Source organism: Callospermophilus lateralis, chromosome 1, assembly GCF_048772815.1.
Source record: "Callospermophilus lateralis isolate mCalLat2 chromosome 1, mCalLat2.hap1, whole genome shotgun sequence".
Lineage (NCBI taxonomy): Eukaryota > Metazoa > Chordata > Mammalia > Rodentia > Sciuridae > Callospermophilus > Callospermophilus lateralis.
In genome coordinates this window covers 16,566,320-16,584,735 of record NC_135305.1, presented here as the reverse complement: position 1 = coordinate 16,584,735, position 18,416 = coordinate 16,566,320, and the positions used below count along the sequence as shown (strand labels likewise).

The window sequence follows — 18,416 nt, the reverse complement described above, 5'->3', positions numbered from 1 at the left end:
CCAGTTGGTGGTGCTACTGGGAGGTGATGGAAATTTAAAGGAAGTGAGACCTACTTGGAAGAGTTGGGCCATTGTGGCCATGCCTTTGAAGGATATTTTTGTCACTGAAGCCCCTCTTTCTTGCTCTTTCTGCCACCATGAGGTGAGCACCTTTGCTTTAGCACACAGTCTCTGCCATGATGTTCTGCCTCCCTGCAGCCCCAGAATAATGGAGCCAAGCCACCATGAACTGAAGCCTCTGAAACCATGAGCTCAAACCAATTTTCCAACTCTAAGTTAATTTTTCTCAGGTATTTTGTCATAGTAACAGAAAGTGGACTATCACAAGTGGAGGTGGAATTTCAGGAATAAAGCCCAATTAATGCATTTCATTCATTCATGACTCACATCATCAACAGTGGTGGCATGGAGTTGTTACCAGAGATAAGGGAAAGCCCAGGGTTCAGGGAACCCAATGGATCAGGCTCACCCATTGGCCTCAAAAAGGCAATCAAAGACATAATCAATGGTAAAGGAAGGAAAGGAATTTTATTTTCAGTCTGGCCACAGTGGAAAGAACATAAAGGGGTAGTGACCTCAGATCTGTCTTTGAGGGACTGATAACAGCTTTGAAATTTTATAGAAAAGGGGAGCAAAAGGTCTACAGGTTTGCAGAGCTGGCAAAACAGGTCATCTTGGTCCACCTGTGGTCTGGTTGGTCATTATCCTAGGCCACTGTCTCAGAATTAGCCACGTGGAGCTCTTTTGGCCAGGCGAGGGTAGCTGTTATGGTGGGAACAGTTTCAGTCTTCTGTCATGAGACATTTAGCAGCCAGACCAGTGTTCTTAGAATCTGGTGCTAAGGAGAGAATGACTCAGGAAAACTAGGAAGGAAAATAAACATGTCAAAAAGGCAGAATGGAGTCAGAGAGATAAAATTTAGTTTATTTTATTTATAGATAAAATATAGCTAGGTCATTTCATTCCTATGGGAGAAGGGCTGAGGGTCATTTCTTCTTTAATTAATTCCTGCTGATGGAGAGAAACTTAAGGGTTTGGGATCAGAAGACCTTGACTGGGTAAGAAAGCTTGTTTCCTGTAATCTTCCTAGGGAATATAACAGAGGCATTTCCATGCTTGTATGAATGGCATATAATAAGCAAAGGAACACCCAAAGAGAAGAAGAAAAAGGAAAATAACAGTGCTAAACATTAAGTGTCACCATTTACAAGGAATTGACTTTAAGCCAGTACTGGTGCCACATGCCTATCATACCAGCTACTCAGGAGGCTGAGATAGAAAGATTGAAAGTTTGAGGACAGCCTTGGCAACTTAGCTAGACCCTGTTCCAAAATTTAAAAAAAGAAAAAAGCTAGGCATGGTGGTGCACACCTGTAATCCCAGTCACTTGGGAGGCTAATGCAGGAGGATCACAAGTTCAAGTCCAGCTTCAGAAAGTTAGGGAGACCCTGTCCCAAAGTTAAAAATATAAAGGATTGGGGATATAGCCCAGTGGTGAAATCACCCCTGGGTTTTATCTCCAGTACCAATAACATAAAATAAAATAAAAGAGCACATGGTAAAGATTGAGTTACATAAGTATCTTCAACATTTTATTCTAAGATGCTAACCCAGTTATTTAAAGCTCATTATATTCTATGCCATATCACCATGTTTACAAATCATTCTTTGGTTTTTATAACTTATTTTATAGATGTCTTTAAATTTTTGGTTTTTGAGAAAAGTCAGTTTATCTTCCAAAAAAATAAAATAAAATGATATATTTGATGTACAAATTTGTTTCAATTTATGATATCTTTCTTGTATCCTATCTTTCCATATCTTATTTCCCAAGCTTGGAGTCAAATAGAGTCTTCAGATTTCTTTCTTTAGCAGAATTCTGCAACTATTAAAATCAGAAGCAGGGCCTGGGAATATAACTCAGTTGCAGAGCACTTGTCTAGCTGTGTGAGGCCCTGGGTCTAATCCCCAGTATCCATTCCACCTCACACCCTCACAAAATCTGAAGCAATTTTTCTTAAATAACATTGACCTTATGAAATGTATGTTATAATAATTAAGTGTCTTTGCTGTTCTGAAGTTTAACAACCTTGAGCAAACTCATCAAATGTGAAAATGACCTTTCATTCAGTCTCCATACTCTGATGATTCAGTGAGCTGAGGACACTTGTGAAGTAGTCTTCCACTCCCCGTCTCCAGGCAGGATCACTAGGCTTCTCACACTCCCCATCAAACATCAAACCCAGGTATGATGGGATGTTTTGTATCACCTCTTTTCTTATTTTTTCCCTTACTTTCCTTTTTCTCCTCATCATATCAATCTATCCCCAAACACCCAGTCAGTCACCAGATTGAGAGTCAGCCATACAATGCCCCTGTAGAAATGGCCTTAATAGGTCATCGTAGACTGGGGAATGCCTAATGTAAAAACTACAAGGAGGCACATGGCATAGAACAGACTATTGACTATGACTGATCTGTTACAATGATGTTTGCCTTCCTGAAGTTATTGATTCTGTGGTGGGTCTTCGTTTGAATTAATTTTGTTAATTTGCCAAGAGCTCAGGATCTTGGCAAATTGACAAAATTAAAATTAACAGATTGGTGTAACTCAGTGGTAGAGTATTTGCCTACCATGTGTCAGGCTCTGGAGTCAGTTACCAGCACCCACAAAAAAAAAAAAAAAAAAAGAAAGAAAAAAAAAGAAAGAGAAAGTAATAGATCGATATTGATATATAAACAATACTGCTATTGTATGAATTTTTTTTCACTTTCAAAATTCCTGTGTTGAAGTGTAACCCTATTAAGAAGTGGAAGCTGGGTGCAATGGTACACACTATAATCCCAAAAGCTTGGGAAGCTGAGGCAGGAGGATGGCAAATTCAAAGCCAGCCTCGGCAATTTAGCAAGGCCCTAAAATAACTCAGGGAGACCCTATCTCTAAATAAAATATTTAAAAGGGCTGGAGATGTGACAGTGGTTAAGCACCCCCAGGTTCAAACTTTGGTACCAAAAAAAAGAAAGAAAGTGGAGCCTTTGGGAAGTGATCAGCTCATGAGGGCAGAGCCTTTATGAACAGAATTGATGCCCTAATAAAAGAGGCCAAAAAGAGCCTGTTTGTCCCTCCACCACGTGAAGACACAAGATTGCACCATTTATGAGAAAATTGGCCTTCACCAGACACCAATTCTGCCAGCCCCTTGATACTGAACTTCTCAGCTTTCAGAATGTGCAAAATAAATTTCTGTTGCAAATAAAGCTGTTCAAAAGTCTAAGGTATTGTGGACCTAGGGTTGTGGCTCAGCAGTAGAGTGCTTACCTAGCCTGTGTGAGGCACTGGGTTCGATCTTCAGCACTGCATACAAATAAATAAAGTTATTGTGTCCATGTACAACTAAAAATATTTTTTTAAAAAAAGAAAGTCTAAGGTATTGTGTTTTAGCAGCCCGAATGGACTATGACAGATACCAATGTATTTAGCTACAATGAGAAATTCAACTTGCAACGGGACTTGCTATTATGAAAAAAAAAATCAATCCTGAATTTTTAGAGAAATGTTTGAGAAACTATATATAATTAAAATTATGTATGCTCAAAATCGGGGCAAGAGGTAGTGTGTTTCAGTCACAGATTTATATTGGATATTCAGTCCCAAACCAGAATGGTCCAGAATATGCCTACTGGATCACTAAAGACCCATCCTTTCTTCACATAGGTCAATATAACTGATAAGAAACAGTTTCCTACTTTTCTTGCTGCTGAACCAGGAAATATTTTATCTCTAAAGTATGCTTGGCACATATCTCATATCTTACATCTGACCTCATTTCATAATTTTAATCTGCAAATATCAGGTTGAATTTGGTTCTGCTGAGGTCTACGATGATACAACTGCAAAAAGATTATATATAACTAGGACTCAGTGCAAAGTGACAAAGTGACAATGTGAAGACCCCTTTTAAAAAGAAGTACTAAGAATTTCAAAACAGGGCTAGTGATATAGCTAGTTGGTAGAGTGCTTGCCTCATATGTACAAGACCCTGGATTCAATTCCCAGCACAAAAAATAATAATAATAAAATAAAAATTTCAAAACAAAAGCCAGGCACAGTAGCACATGCCTCTACTCCCAGCAACTCAGGAAGTGAAGGGAGGATCCTGAGTTCAAAGCCAGCCTCAGCAACTTAATGAGACCCTGTCTCTAAATAAAATATTTAAAAAGGGCTGGGATGTGGCTCAGTGACAAAGTGCCCATGGATTCAATCCCTGATACTACAAAAAACCAAAAATTTTTCAAAACAAAACATTAAAAAAGCACAATGTCCTCCTGAGGTCAGACAGCACACTAAAACCAGCCTGTATAACAATCATTTAGTGCAAGAATTTGCAAGCTACCACTCATAGTCAAAACTCAGCCTGCTCCTGTTTTTGTCAATAAAAGTTTATTGGAATGTAATCCTGCCCATAAAAATCATCTATAGCTACTTTGCTCTACCATAGTAGAGTTGTCTATCTTTGCTACAGAGATCATAAGACCAAAATACTTACTGTCTATCCTGGTACCTATAATCCACCTACTTGGGAGGCTTAGACAGAAGGATTGCAAGTTCAAGCTCCCTTTGGTCTACGAAGTAAGACCTTGTCTCAAAATTATAAAGGGCTGGGAATGTAGTTCAAAGGAAGAGTATCCTGGGTTCAATATCCTGTATCACACAAACATACACACATACACAAAAAAAAATAAAAAATAAAAAAAATAAATAAAAAAAATAAAATAATTTTTTTTTTTAACTATCTGGCCTTTAAGAAAAAGTGTGGGACTGGGGGCTAGGGTCTCAGTGACAGAGCACTTGCCTGGTGTGTGCAAGGCCCTGGGATCAATCCTCAGCATAGAAAAGAAAAAAGAAAAAAAAAGTCTTGTTGTTTCCTGTTCTGTGTGTAATCTGCCATACCTGCATTTGGCAGTCTACAACTTGCTCTGCTCTCCTTGGAAACAATGTAGGGTTCACTTGAAGTCTGCGCCTATGAAACAGAAACATATAGAGATTGCTAACCTCCTCAGAGTACCCAGACTGAAATGCCCAGGATTTGTGTGGCATTCTAGGACAGCAATACCCATGAATTCTCCATGGGAAGTCTGCAAAGCCATCCGATCTCTTCTACCGAGCTCTCTTGGGTACCTGGGATTTCTCACCATGACTACCACAAAACAACACTCTACTGCCAACTCCCGGTCAAAGTATTGGCACTTGTCTGGAATCTCATGAACCTTCCACGAGAACGGTTCTTCTTTAGTTATAAAGGAAAACTGAAATCCTCTGCTCCATTGCAAGCATTTCTTCTCCCTATCACAAAATTCCCTTAGATCAGGTGCCCTCATATTATAGTTTGAATGCTTGCCCCATCTCAAACTCAAGTTGAAATTTAATTGTCACTGTAATGATATTAAGAGGTGGGAACATAAAGCAGAGATTAAGCCATGAGGGCTTTTCCCTTGTGAACGAATTAATGCCATTATCAGGGGAGTAGACTCATTATAAAAGGGTGAGATCAGCCCTGTTTTATCTTTCTCTCACCCTTTTGTTGTCTGTCATATGATGATTCACCAATAAAATCCCTTGCCAGTGTTATCACCTTGATATTAGATTTTCAGCATCCCAGACCTGTGAGACAATAAATTTCTGATTGTTAGAAATTCCCAGTCTCAGGTATTCTGTTATAGAAGCACAAAGAACACTGAGATCCCACCTAATCCTAATACTGTGCCTAGGGTCCTATTAAGGACTTTAAGCTGCCTGAGATTTTGTCTGCTATGCAAGCTATCTAGTTAGGCTGCCACAGTTTTATGGATGCTGGTAGAAACATAAGATGCCTGTATCAGAAGGACTTGGGCTGGGGATATAGCTCAGGTGGAAGAGTGCTTACCTTGTATGCATAAGGCCCTGGGTCCCCAGCATCACAGAAAAAAATTTTTTAAATCACAACAGAAATAAAGGACTGCTGTTTTAGTCAGGCTTTTCACTGATGTGACTAAAGGATCCAATTGTAGGGGAGGAAAATTTTATTTGAGGGCTCATGGTTTTAGAGGTCTTAGTCCAGAGAAGGCAAGCTCCATTCCTCAGGCTCAAGATAAGGCAGAACATCATGGTAGAAGAGTGTGGCAGAGGGAAACAGCTCACATCACAGGGATTAGGAAGCAGAGAGAGACTCCACTTGCCAGATACGAATATAGACTTCAGTTCCCCTCTTCTCCAGCCACACCCTGCCACTTCAGTGATTAATTCACAGATTAGGGTAAGGCTATAACTCAATCATTTCTCCTCCAAACTTTCTTGAATTGTCTCATACATGAGCTTTCAGGGACACCACATCTAAACCATAACAACTGCTTATTATTCACAGAAACAGCAGTAGCCAGAGAAAATGCATTTCTGCCCCAGTTCCCCAATCCCGTATTCCCCCAGGATGATAAAAGGTCCAGTTGTTGCCGGCACACATAGTAAGTTCTGTTGCAAAAGAAGATATTTTGAGCTCAGGGAGCAAGAATTTTTTAATAATGGACTATAAGCCTGCCCTTTACCCTAAAGGAACCATTATTTTACTAAACTGAATGGTAAACAAATTTTTTTCTTCCCTATGAAGGAAGACACTATCTCTGTTTCAAGGCAGTTGAATGTCCTTGAAAAGTTAACTCAGAACAAAGGGCAGTCAGTGTCCTGGTTGCAAGATGTGCAGAAAGGCAAGAAACTTGGAGAATTGTCCTTAATAGCCCTCATTTGGACTGGGCCTTTTGTGGTCACATTTCCCTTCTACTACCGTAGCTAAAGATGAATTTCCTTTTCCTGTGAGCAAGTTGCATTTTTGATAATGACTTCTCCTGGATTTTATTTCTTCTCTTCTATTTTGCAACTTGATAGCTGGCACTTAAGAGAAATATACCCTGCCATCCTACTGTCCCAGCACCAATAAATAACTAGATGATCTCTTTTGTTGTCAACCTAAAAAGCAATCAAAGGCACTCTAAGTGTGAGAACAAAGAGTTTATTTGGGCTGTTATGATGATGACCATCCAGAGGGAAACACAAGTTCTAGTTGGTCAGAGTAAGTTGTCCGAAAATGGCATCCAAGGGGTCTGTGTTTTCATAGATTAAAACATAAGAACAAGAAGGAGACCGAGCACATTGGTGCATACCTATAATCCCAGCAGCCCTGAGAGGCTGAGGCAGGATGATTACAAATTCAAAGCCAGCCTCAGCAATGGTGAGGCTCTAAGCAACTTAGTGAAACACTGTCTCTAAATAAAATACAAAACAGGCCTGGGGATGTGGCTCAGTGCCCCTGATTTCAATCCCCGGTATCCGCCCCCCCACCCCAAGAAGGAGGTTACAACAAATGGGTTATTACAATTGCATTGGTCAATAGAAACCGTAAAAGCTGTTGATTGGTTGATGATCATTTATGATATACATTCCTGATAAGAATTGTGACAAGCAGGAAAAGGATCTTACTGGGGATATTTATTATCTTTATGGCATCAGAGAGTCTGCAGAAACTGCTGTGCCAGATCCGAATGACCTAAGTGACTGCATTCTCAAGTCTATGCTTCCTCTGGACTAAAGAATTTTGTGACTTCATTTTTGACAATTTAAGTTTTTTAAACTTAAGTTTTGTGTCTTTCAAGTAGAGTTTTAGCCATCATTGTCCACATGTATGTGAACAACCTAGATATCACAATGTGTCTAAAGCACTTCACCACTCCCCCCTCCACAAACTCATCCACCATATTCTTCTCATGTGCATGCATGCATGGGATGTGTGCCATGATACAAAACGTCTACTAAAATCAAGCGCCAGAGTGTTCCAGTCCTGAATCTTAGGAATTATTGTTGGAATAGTATTTAGAATGCACTGTGTAAGTCTGCAGTGCAAATGGGAAGCCAAATAGGAGCGCATGAAAAGGAAAAGGAAGAGGAATCAGGAAACTGACTCCAAACAAAACCCATCATCCGGAGGAAACAGGATAAGCCTGTCCAGACACTGGAAACCACAATGAGGAAGGAAAAGTAATTACCAGAACAGATGGGCGGAAACTGAGCAATGAACAGAGGTGGAGCCATGCTTGTTTGAAAACGTATATTCTGAGATGTGGGGCATTGATTAGAATTTACGCTTATTCCTGATAGTTCCTGAGTCTATGATGATACTAAGTAGATATTAGACATGCATGAACTCCTATAAACAATCAAAATATTTCCTAAACCTACAATTTTCTATCACTTTGGCTTCTTTTTATATATGTATGTTTTTATTTGAATGTATACTGACTTAGTTCATTTCTTACTTGCCAAATATCTAAATTTCTAAAGAATTGTGGAAGTTTATAGAGATGATTGAAAAAAAATATTGAAACCAGATCTGTCCCGGAAAATAAGGGACAGATGGTTGCAGGGCTTTTAAAAAGTGCATGGTTAAGTCTACCATCCAGAATCTTAGTCTGCTATATTTTTAAAAGCTTGCAGAGCACGGCATATGTTATTGTTGCATCTCTTTTGATATAAGTAAATTTCTTCAAACACATACAATTATAAAATAATCTACTCTTGAGCAAACTGTTTGCCTATGTGAATAAAAATGCAATCCCTGATAGATGAGCTTTATGTTTCCCAGCTGCCCATGAGATCATTTTCTATAATAAATTATACACTCTGTCCTCGGCATTCTTACAAGACTACAAATGAAAAGATTTAGCCTTTTTAAAAAAAGTTATTGAAGTAAAGTCCTCACTAATTATTCATTAGCTATAAAAACTTTTGCCAGACACAGTGGCACATGCCTATAATCCCAGCAACTTGGGAGGCTGAGACAGGAAGAGTTCAAGTTCAGGTCAGCCTTGGCAATTTATAAGACTCTGTCTCAAAAAATAAAAGCTCATTAATAGAGTGCCCCTGGGTTCAATCCCTACTAACGCAAATAAACAAACAAACAAAAAAAAACTTTGAAATTGTTGAGTGTTTTGAAGCATTTGTTTACATAAACAAACCCTGATTTTAATAGTTTATTCATACAATTTACTTTAGCAAAAAAAGAACAACTTTTTAATTTGTACTCTAAATTAAATGTCAAATGCAATCTTTTATTTGTATGTGGTGCTGAGGATCGAACCCGGGCCGCACGCATGCCAGGTGAGCGTGCTACCGCTTGAGCCACATCCCCAGCCCCAAATGCAATCTTTTAAAACAACTGGAATCATTAAATTTTCAGCTGGGAAATATTTTATTTTATCAAGGTAAGGAAGAAAACGGAGACAAAATGATTGCCTTAGAATCACATTCCCACAAGATCTACCTGACTGGGAGTGCACTGAAACTATTTTTTCCATGATGGGTCCATGCTCTTTCTACATGCAGATCTGTCTATTTCTGATACTCAAAGAGAAACAATTCTACATTTACTCCATTTGATCATGCTCAGGTAGATGTTTACACATCTCTTATAACCTGATCAGTGAGCATTTTTTACTTTCATTGATTTTGTGATTTTATTTATTAACTTTATGGCATCAGGGAGTTACTCTAGGACTTTATTTTTTGTTACTTCTTCCAGATTAATATTTAATTTTTTTTTCAGTGCTGGGAATTGAACCCAGGAAGCTCTACCACTAAGCTATATCCCCAGACCTTTTTATTTTTTAATTACCCAGGCTGACCTTGAATTTGTAACCATGCTACCTCAGCCTCAGATTGTATGCATGCACCACCATGCCCAACCAAATGAATCAGATGAATATTTTAAATCCTTCATACATTCTAATAATAAAAGGCTATTCTCCATAAGAAAGTTTATTTCTCAAATTAAACAATGAGATGGTAAAGCTCCAAAGTGAACATAAGTAAAAATGTAAATTTTACTATGTTATGGTGCAAACAAACCCCTGACGGTTTTCGAACTCTTCACAGAGGCTGGTGGCAAAATACTTTGCAATGAATAAATTTTATTTTGAATATAACTTCTGTAGGCAAAAGTAACCAAAATGGTTTTGGCACCATAATGAAAGCACAAATAACCAAGATAGGAGTGGACTTCATGGATCAATTATGCCTTTTATTCAGCAGTGGAGTTAGGCATCGAAGGGACTCACTTTCTGGGCAGAAAATGCCCCTCCCCGCCCCACCTCCATTACAAAAGGGGTCTGGGTTTTTATTGAGTACATTGAGAGATGACTCAATCTCTTTAACAGAATGTGTCAGTTTGGGCATCCTGGAAACACACTGTGAGAATTTGAAACTTGTTTTTACTGGGCAACATCTTTACAGGGCAAGAATGGAGGGTCTAGGGTTCAGCATTCAGGGCTTATCTCTTTCCCTCCAGGATCTATGGCACTGACACTGGGAAAGAATTTATTGGGAAAGAATCAATGCTTGTCTTCTTCCCAGGGACTGCAATTTTAGGATTGGTGGATATCTCCTTCCCAAGGATTGTCTTGTCACTGGGAACCGATTCATTGGGAAAGGATCAATGTTTTGTCTTGTTCCCAGGGATTGTCATTTCCCATATTCTTCAATTTCTACTTAGGATGATGCTTCTATAATGTTCATGAACATAAAATACTTACAAATGTTAATCTGGCCACATTTTTTATCTATTTTCTTCTCTCTGTCATTTTTGTTAAATGAAGTCCCCTAGGTGTGGGGGTGTAGTTCAGTGGTAGAACTGCTTGTCTAGCATGCAAAAGGCCCTGGGTGTGAGCCCCAGTACCAAAAATAAACCCCCCAAAAAAAAGTACCCTTAATTTTTTCTAGGATCATAAATCCTTCTTTGGAAACCTTTGCAAATAAGTTTCTCCTTTATATAGAGAGACACTTAGGTGTAGTCTCTGTGTCCCATGATGTTGGTGGCTTCCAGGCATTGTGGCTACCTTTAATGTGTAGGCTTTTCCCCAAGTGATTCTGCTATGGATAACTTCAAAAACAATCATGTGCTCATGTTGCCATTATAAAGCACAATTGTGTCTTTCTTCCATTCACATTTTTTGGGGGTAGGAATCTTTATACTGTTTTCTAAAATGTTTGCTCCAATTGACTTTCCTGACAACAGAGTGCCAAAGTTCTCTTTTCTCCACATCCTCACCAACACTTGTTATTTTATTTTATTTTTTAAAATAATAACCACTCTAACAGGTATGGGATATTTCCTTGTGTTCTGATTGGCATGCCACTATAACCCTGTTGATTAAAGATATTGAGTACCTTCACATCTACCTGCTGACCTTCCATATGACTTTAGAGTGAAAGACCCTCCGTCTCCCTGTCCAAGGAAAAAACGCACGAGACACTGGCTGCAAAAACAAGAGGCAATTTATTGATACACAGGCGCCTGTGGGTGCTCAGCAAAACCTCAGCCGGAGCTTTGGTGAACTGGTACACCGGGCTTTGGGGTACAGGTCTTTTATAGGATAAAGGGGCAGGTTTCGCGCGAGCGCGGTAAGCAACAGGTTTCTTATTGGTTATTTTGAACCCAGCATATAGGTTACCTAAAGGGCAAAGTTGTTTTTCACTTTATGTTCCCGGAAAAACCACATAACAGCCACATATTAGCACTCTGCTTTCTCTGTTCCTGCTTATCTGTTCCTGTTTGCTCAATCGTGCCCTGGGACCTGTTTTTATTTGTTCTTTCCCAACCATCCAGTTCTTTCTTAATCGGTTACACTTAACTGATTATCAGATAAACACCTCCGGTGGTGCTTGCGTGGGTTTGCAACATGCCCTATTGGTTTTGTAATTGGGCCTGGGTTACTGGGCTAGGGTCTTTCATTCCCCCCTTTTTCTTTCTCATGGATAGAATCTTATATCCATTGTCCTGCTTGCTCAGGTTCTTGGACTAAGCTTGTTTGTGACCCTGTTTGTTGTTTGAGCAACTGGTATTGTTGAGTTAGAACCATAGTCTGGATTATAGAAAGTCTTTCTTTCATGAACTGCACTAGTCTATTAAGTATGCAAGGTCCGAATGTTAGGAGTAACAGTAAAATAACTAAAGGTCCTGCTATGGTGGATAACAAAGTAGTCAACCATGGGGATTTACTAAACCAGTGTTCAAACCATCCTTGCTGAGCTTCAAATTCTTTCTGTCTTTTTGCCAGCCTTTCAGTAACTTTTTCCATTGTTTCTCTGACTACCCCTGTATGATCAGCATAAAAACAACATTGTTCTTTTAGGGCCACACATAATCCCCCTTCCTGCAGAAAGAGTAGATCTAATCCCCTAGTACTTGATTTGGTCCTATTGAGTGAGAGAGAGACTCTTGTGCAATCAACTTAAGTCGGAACACAATCCCTGGATCTTCTCCACTGGGGCGATAAAGGCGCAATCCCCAGGTGTTTCCTATAAGCCAATTTACCTGCTGTCGCCCCTCCGGGGTGAATATAAGGGTTATATTAGATTCTCCTGGAATTGTTTCAGAGAACTGCACATAATCCTTCTTATGTTGCCATTTCAGCCAATATCCATTTGAACTGGTCTCACATCCCCATGACCCACAGTAGTAGTGGTTCAACCCTCCACATGTCCAAGAATATGGTTTCCACCCTGGGCAGATGTACCATGAGCGGAACCTACAAGGGGGGTAAGAGTCTCCTTGAGTTCTTTCGGTATTTGGCCAAGACCCTGTTGCTAGTTCACATAGATCAAAAGTCATGTTTGGCCACCAGGTATTCAGGGAATGGTGTCCTGAGGCTAAAGTTAATTGGGCATTTGTCTCCACGTTGGTGAGGGTCCAGGTTAAATCTTTCACTATATGAGGGGTCTCCCCTAAGACAAGGGGAGCAAAACAGAAAGTAAGGATAGTTAGGAGCGTATAAGTCATCTTTAGTGGGTTTTGAGTTCGCTGTAACTTCCATTTTGAATCCTGGTGGGTGTCAGCGGATTCCAACGGCTGAGCAGTCTTCACGTGGGAGGCGTGGATCCAGGCAGCTACGCCGTCCACCTTGATTGCAGTAGGGGTGGTCAGCAGGATGGTGTGAGGCCCTTTCCACCGAGGTTCGAGGTTCTTGTTCTGATGTCTGCGCACCCAGATGGTGTCTCCGATTTTGTAGGGATGTGGCACCAACGGGGCGCTGAGTCCTTCCTTATATGCTGCTGCTAACGGTTTCCAGACCTCATTCTGGACCAGCTGCAGAGCGCACAAATGAGTCTGCATGGATGGGGTAGTTAGAGCAGAAATTTCAGTTTCATAAAAATTTACAGCAGGTGGTGGGGCACCCTATAGGATCTCAAACGGGGTAAGTCCCTGAGGGCCCGGAGTATTTCGGGCTCGATATAAGGCTAAGGGTAGGAGTTGCACCCAGTCCCTAGTGCCAGTTTCAAGCGTTAATTTGGTCAAAGTCTCCTTAATAGTTCTATTCATTCTTTCTACCTGTCCTGAACTTTGGGGTCTGTAAGCACAATGTAACTTCCAATTAATCCCCAAGGAACTGGCCACTGCCTGACTTACCTGGGAGACGAAAGCAGGCCCGTTGTCCGACCCAATTGTTTCAGGCACTCCATACCTCGGAAAAATGTCTTCCAGTAATTTCTTAGCAACAACTTTAGCGGTTTCATGGCGGGAGGGGAATGCTTCTACCCATCCAGAAAAAGTATCAATAAAGACTAACAGATATTTATATCCATACATACCAGGCTTGACTTCAGTAAAATCTGTTTCCCAGTGAGTTCCGGGTTTATGTCCTCTTACCCGGACACCTGTTCCCACTTTGACTCTGCCAGCATTTACCTGGGCACATGCCTGACAATTTTCAGCAACCCGTTGGAGGAGTAGATCTCTATTAGGAAGATATAAAGTACCTTCTCCTCGGTCCAGGAGAGCTTTCATCTTTTTAGCCCCAAGATGCATCAGTCCGTGCAATGATTTTACAAGTTCCTTAGCATTCTTAAGGGGCATTAGGGTCTTTCCTTGGTACTCCCAGGTCTGGTTCTCTGGATTGTAAGTGGCTTTTAATTTCTGTATAATATCTAAATCTTTGTCCTCGTAGACCCATTGATCCTTATGGTCTTTTGATGATTGCGGCAATAGAGTTATTGTCAAGAGTTGAGGCCCCAGAGCTGCCTTTCTGGCCGTTTCGTCTGCCAATTTGTTCCCTTTGGCTTCTGAGTGGTTTCCTTTTTGGTGGTCGGGACAATGCATGATGCTTAACTTTTTAGGCAGAAAGAGAGCTTTAAGCAAAGCTAATATTTCAATCTTATTTTTGATTTCTTTTCCCTCTGACGTGAGCAGCCCCCGCTGCCTATATATTTCTCCGTGTATGTGAGCAGTGGCAAAAGCATACCTACTATCAGTGTACACATTTAGCTTTTTCCCCTCAGCCATTTTTAATGCTTGTGTTAGTGCTATCAATTCTGCCCGCTGAGCTGATGTTCCACCCGGTAGTGCACTCGCCCATATTACCTTCGACTCGGTGGTGACGGCTGCTCCGGCTCGCCATTCCCCATTCAACAGATAGCTGCTTCCGTCAGTATACCAGACCAGTTCTGCATCCTTCATGGGTTGATCCGTCAGGTCAGGCAGGGTTCCTTGCGTTTCCGCAAGGATCTGCTGGCAGTTATGGGGACTTGCTTCTCCTGGGAGTGGCAGGAGGGTGGCTGGATTTAGGGTAACCATGGGGCCAAATTGAATTCGGTCCGTGTCCAACAGCAGGGACTGGTAATGGGTGAGTTGGGCATTTGATATCCAGCGGTCAGGCGGCTGGCGAATTATTGTCTCAATGGCATGAGGGGTCAATAGAGTTAATGGCTGTCCCAAAGTCAATTTGGTGGCATCCTTGATTAGTATAGCCACTGCAGCTATCATCCGGAGACATGGTGGCCATCCCGATGCCACAGGGTCTAATTTCTTTGACAAATAGGCTATAGGGCGCCTCCAGGGCCCCAATTTCTGGGTCAGGACCCCTTTGGCGTAACCCTGCTTTTCATCTATAAACAAGTCAAATGGCTTAGTGACGTCCGGCAAGCCTAAGGCAGGGGCGGACAAGAGGGCTAGTTTGATACCGTCAAATGCCAATTGGTGTTCCTCAGTCCAGGTGAAAGGGTTATTTTGTTTGGTCAATGGATATAAGGGGGCTGCTATCTCGGCAAACCCCGGGATCCAAAGTCTACAGAAGCCTGCAGTACCCAGGAATTCCCGTAGTTGTTTGGGATTTTGAGGGGTTGGTATGCTCGAGATTGTTTCTTTTCTGGCAGCCGTTAGCCATCGTTGACCGTTATGGAGTTCATAACCTAGGCAGGTAACCTTTATCTGGCAAATTGGTGCCTTTTTTGCAGATGCTTTATATCCCAACTGTCCCAAGGTTAGTAGTAATGCCTCCGTACCTGTATGGCAGTCCTCCTCAGTGGTGGCAGCTAGAAGGATATCATCCACATATTGAAGCATGATCAAAGAAGGGTACCTTCTGCGGAAGTCAGCCAAATCTTGATGCAAGGCCTCGTCAAAGAGTGTCGGACTGTTCTTAAATCCCTGTGGCAGCCTGGTCCAGGTCAGTTGTCCGGAGACTCCTCCTTCGGGGTCTTTCCATTCGAAAGCGAAAAGGAGCTGGCTTTGAGGGCACAATCTTAAGCAGAAGAAGGCATCTTTTAAATCCAGAACAGTATACCAGGTATGGGTAGGAGGCAAAGTGCTGAGAAGGTTGTAAGGGTTAGGTACGGTGGGATGGATGTCTTCCACCCTTTTGTTCACCTCTCTTAAATCCTGGACTGGTCTATAGTCATTTGTCCCCAGCTTTTTGACTGGTAGCAATGGGGTGTTCCAGGGTGATCGGCAAGGGGTTAAAATGCCTTGGTCTAGGAGGCGCTTAATATGTGGTCTGATGCCTTGATAGGCCTCTCTTGACATTGGATACTGTTTAATGCTTACGGGGGAAGCTGTAGTTTTCAAATGAATGACTATGGGAGGTTGTTGTTTAGCCATTCCTATTTCCCCTGTTTCAGCCCAGGCTTCCGGGTAAGACTTAAGCCAATAGTCCATCTTTTTGTCAGACTCAGGGGGTTTATCAAAAAGCTTGTATTCATCTTCTAATTTAAAAGTCAGTACATGTAAGGGGGTCCGATTTGGCCTGGTGATGGAAGCACTTCCATTTTCAAAATAAATCTGAGCTCTTAGTTTTGTTAATAAGTCTCTCCCTAGTAGTGGATACGGACAATCAGGCACATGCAGAAATGAATGGGAAACCTTACCTGAGGCAAGGTGTACCTCTCTTTTGGTGGTCCATCGGTATGGCTTACTTACCGTGGCACCTTGGATCCACGTTGTTTTGTGGCTCATAGGGCCTGGCGTCCGTGTCAGCACCGAATGCTGGGCTCCAGTATCCACTAGGAAGGTCACAGGTTGCCCCCCTACTTGTAAGGTTACCCGGGGCTCAGGGGGGAGCTCCTGGCCCTGACTTCCCTAATCTTCATCTAAGGCCAATAGCTGAGTAGCTCGGTTTTTCCTCGGGTTGGGGGGTCTTTTTGGGCAACCTTTAACCCAATGTCCTTTCTCTTTGCAGTAGGCACATTGGTCTCGGTCTACACGGGGTCTGTTTCGCTCCTTCTCTCTATCTGCTCTATCTCCTTTTTGCCCTGCCTGAGCTACAGTGGCCAGAATCTTACTTAGTTCTTTATTACATTTTCGATCTTTTTCTCTTTCCCTTTTATCTAGTTCTTCCTTGAACTTAAGATCTCTCTCCTCCTGCGCTTTCCTAATTCTTTCTTCCTTCTCTTCTGGAGTTTCCCTTTTGTTAAAAATCTTTTCTGCTTCCTTTAATAAATCTGCTAGAGAATAATCTTGTAAGTTATCTAGCCTCTGCAACTTATTTCTAATATCTGGGGCAGACTGCCAAATAAATGCCATGGAGACATTTCCTCTCTGTTCTTCGCTATCAGGGTCAAAGGGTGTATACCTCCGATAGGCTTCTTTTAGTCTCTCTAAAAATGCAGTTGGAGTTTCTTCTAATCCCTGTGTAGTCTGTCTTACCTGTGCCAAATTGGTGGGCCGCCACCCTGCTCCATGGAGACCTGCTATGAGTAACTGGCGATAGAGACGTAGGTGATTCCTACCTGCATCAGTGTTATAATCCCAGTCCGGCCTAATCAAGGGAAAGGCTTCATTAATCAAATTCGGGAGTTGAGTAGGGCGGCCGTCATCTCCTGGTACATTTTTACGGGCTTCTAAGAGTACTTTTTGTCTTTCCTCTGAGGTGAGGAGAGTCTGTAAAAGCTGCTGACAGTCATCCCATGTTGGCTGATGAGTTACTAGAATAGACTCAATCAAAGAAGTTAGAGCTACAGGGTCATTGGAGGAAGAGGGATTGTGGGCTTTCCAATTATAAAGATCAGAAGCGGAGAAGGGCCAGTATTGGTATTAGCCATTAGGACCTCCTGTCTGCCATAGGGGGAAGGCTCTAGATGTATCCCCTAAGGCGTGAGGTTCTCGGCGCCCACGGAGTCGTCCCGCCATGGGGAAAGGCTCTGGAGGGTCACGAGGAGCTGAATCTTCTCGATCCTCCTTGCCTTCTTCCCCTGAGGACACCTGATTGGGATCAGGGGCAGGTAAAGGTTGGGGATGATAGGGTGGGGGTTCTTCGGTCATCAAATCTATGAGAGTTGTATCCTCTGGGGGTAAAACCTTCTTTGGTTTTGTCCCTGTTGGGGCCGATTTTTCAGATTTATTAAGAATGGGGTAAAGCCTAGAGGTTTGAGGAAGGGGTGCAGGGACCGGGATAAGTGGGGTGGAAGATAGGGGAGGAGTTTCGAGGGGAGAGCGGGGAGGAAGCTTAGGGTGAGAAAAAGGGGCAACCCAAGGAGGTGGGTCAGAAGCTAAATTCTCCCAAGTAACGATGTAGGGCACTTGGTCAGGATGCCCCTGTGGTCCTTGGATGAAAACTCGGGACTTCACCTGCAAGATATATTCAAGATTAAATGTCCCTTCTTTAGGCCAGCCGATGTTGCATGATGGCCATTCTGTGGTGCAGAGTGTTGTCCATTTTCTCTTTTTGACTTCTACCGACAGGTTGTCAGCCCGGTTCCGAATGTCCTGCCAGTGATCAAGAGTAAGACTCAAGGGAGTTGGTATGGATTGTCCCATGTTAGTCTCAGATGGAATTAGAAGGTACAAAGGCAAGAAGACAGATACAAAAATCAGACTGGACACAAAGAACGCTGCGCGGCCTCGGCACAAACCGAAAGTATCTGATGGATTAGGGGGAGGAGGGACTCCGTCACCCACAAGGACAGTGTACTCCTCGGAAACACTGGAGGCCCCCCAAAAATGGGCCCTCTGAATCCCTGGGACGTCTCCCAGGGTGGCAGGAGAGAAGTCCGAGTTCGTCAACTCCTTCTCGAGATGCCCAGAAAACAGAGCGATTACGCATAATCGTACGGACGCCGCGCACAGACA

The 18,416-nt window shown here is 42.1% G+C and overlaps 1 protein-coding gene across 1 annotated transcript in view; it reads right to left on the bottom strand.

Annotated features, from left to right (window-relative positions):
• Positions 1-18,104, bottom strand: part of LOC143397151 (uncharacterized) — a 116,957-nt gene extending 98,853 nt beyond the window's left edge. Inside the window, 2 exon segments of the mRNA XM_077109920.1 lie at positions 12,393-17,377; positions 17,462-18,104. Coding sequence (XP_076966035.1) covers positions 12,393-17,377; positions 17,462-18,104 — 5,628 coding nt within the window.
• Positions 18,105-18,416: the final 312 nt, after the last annotated feature.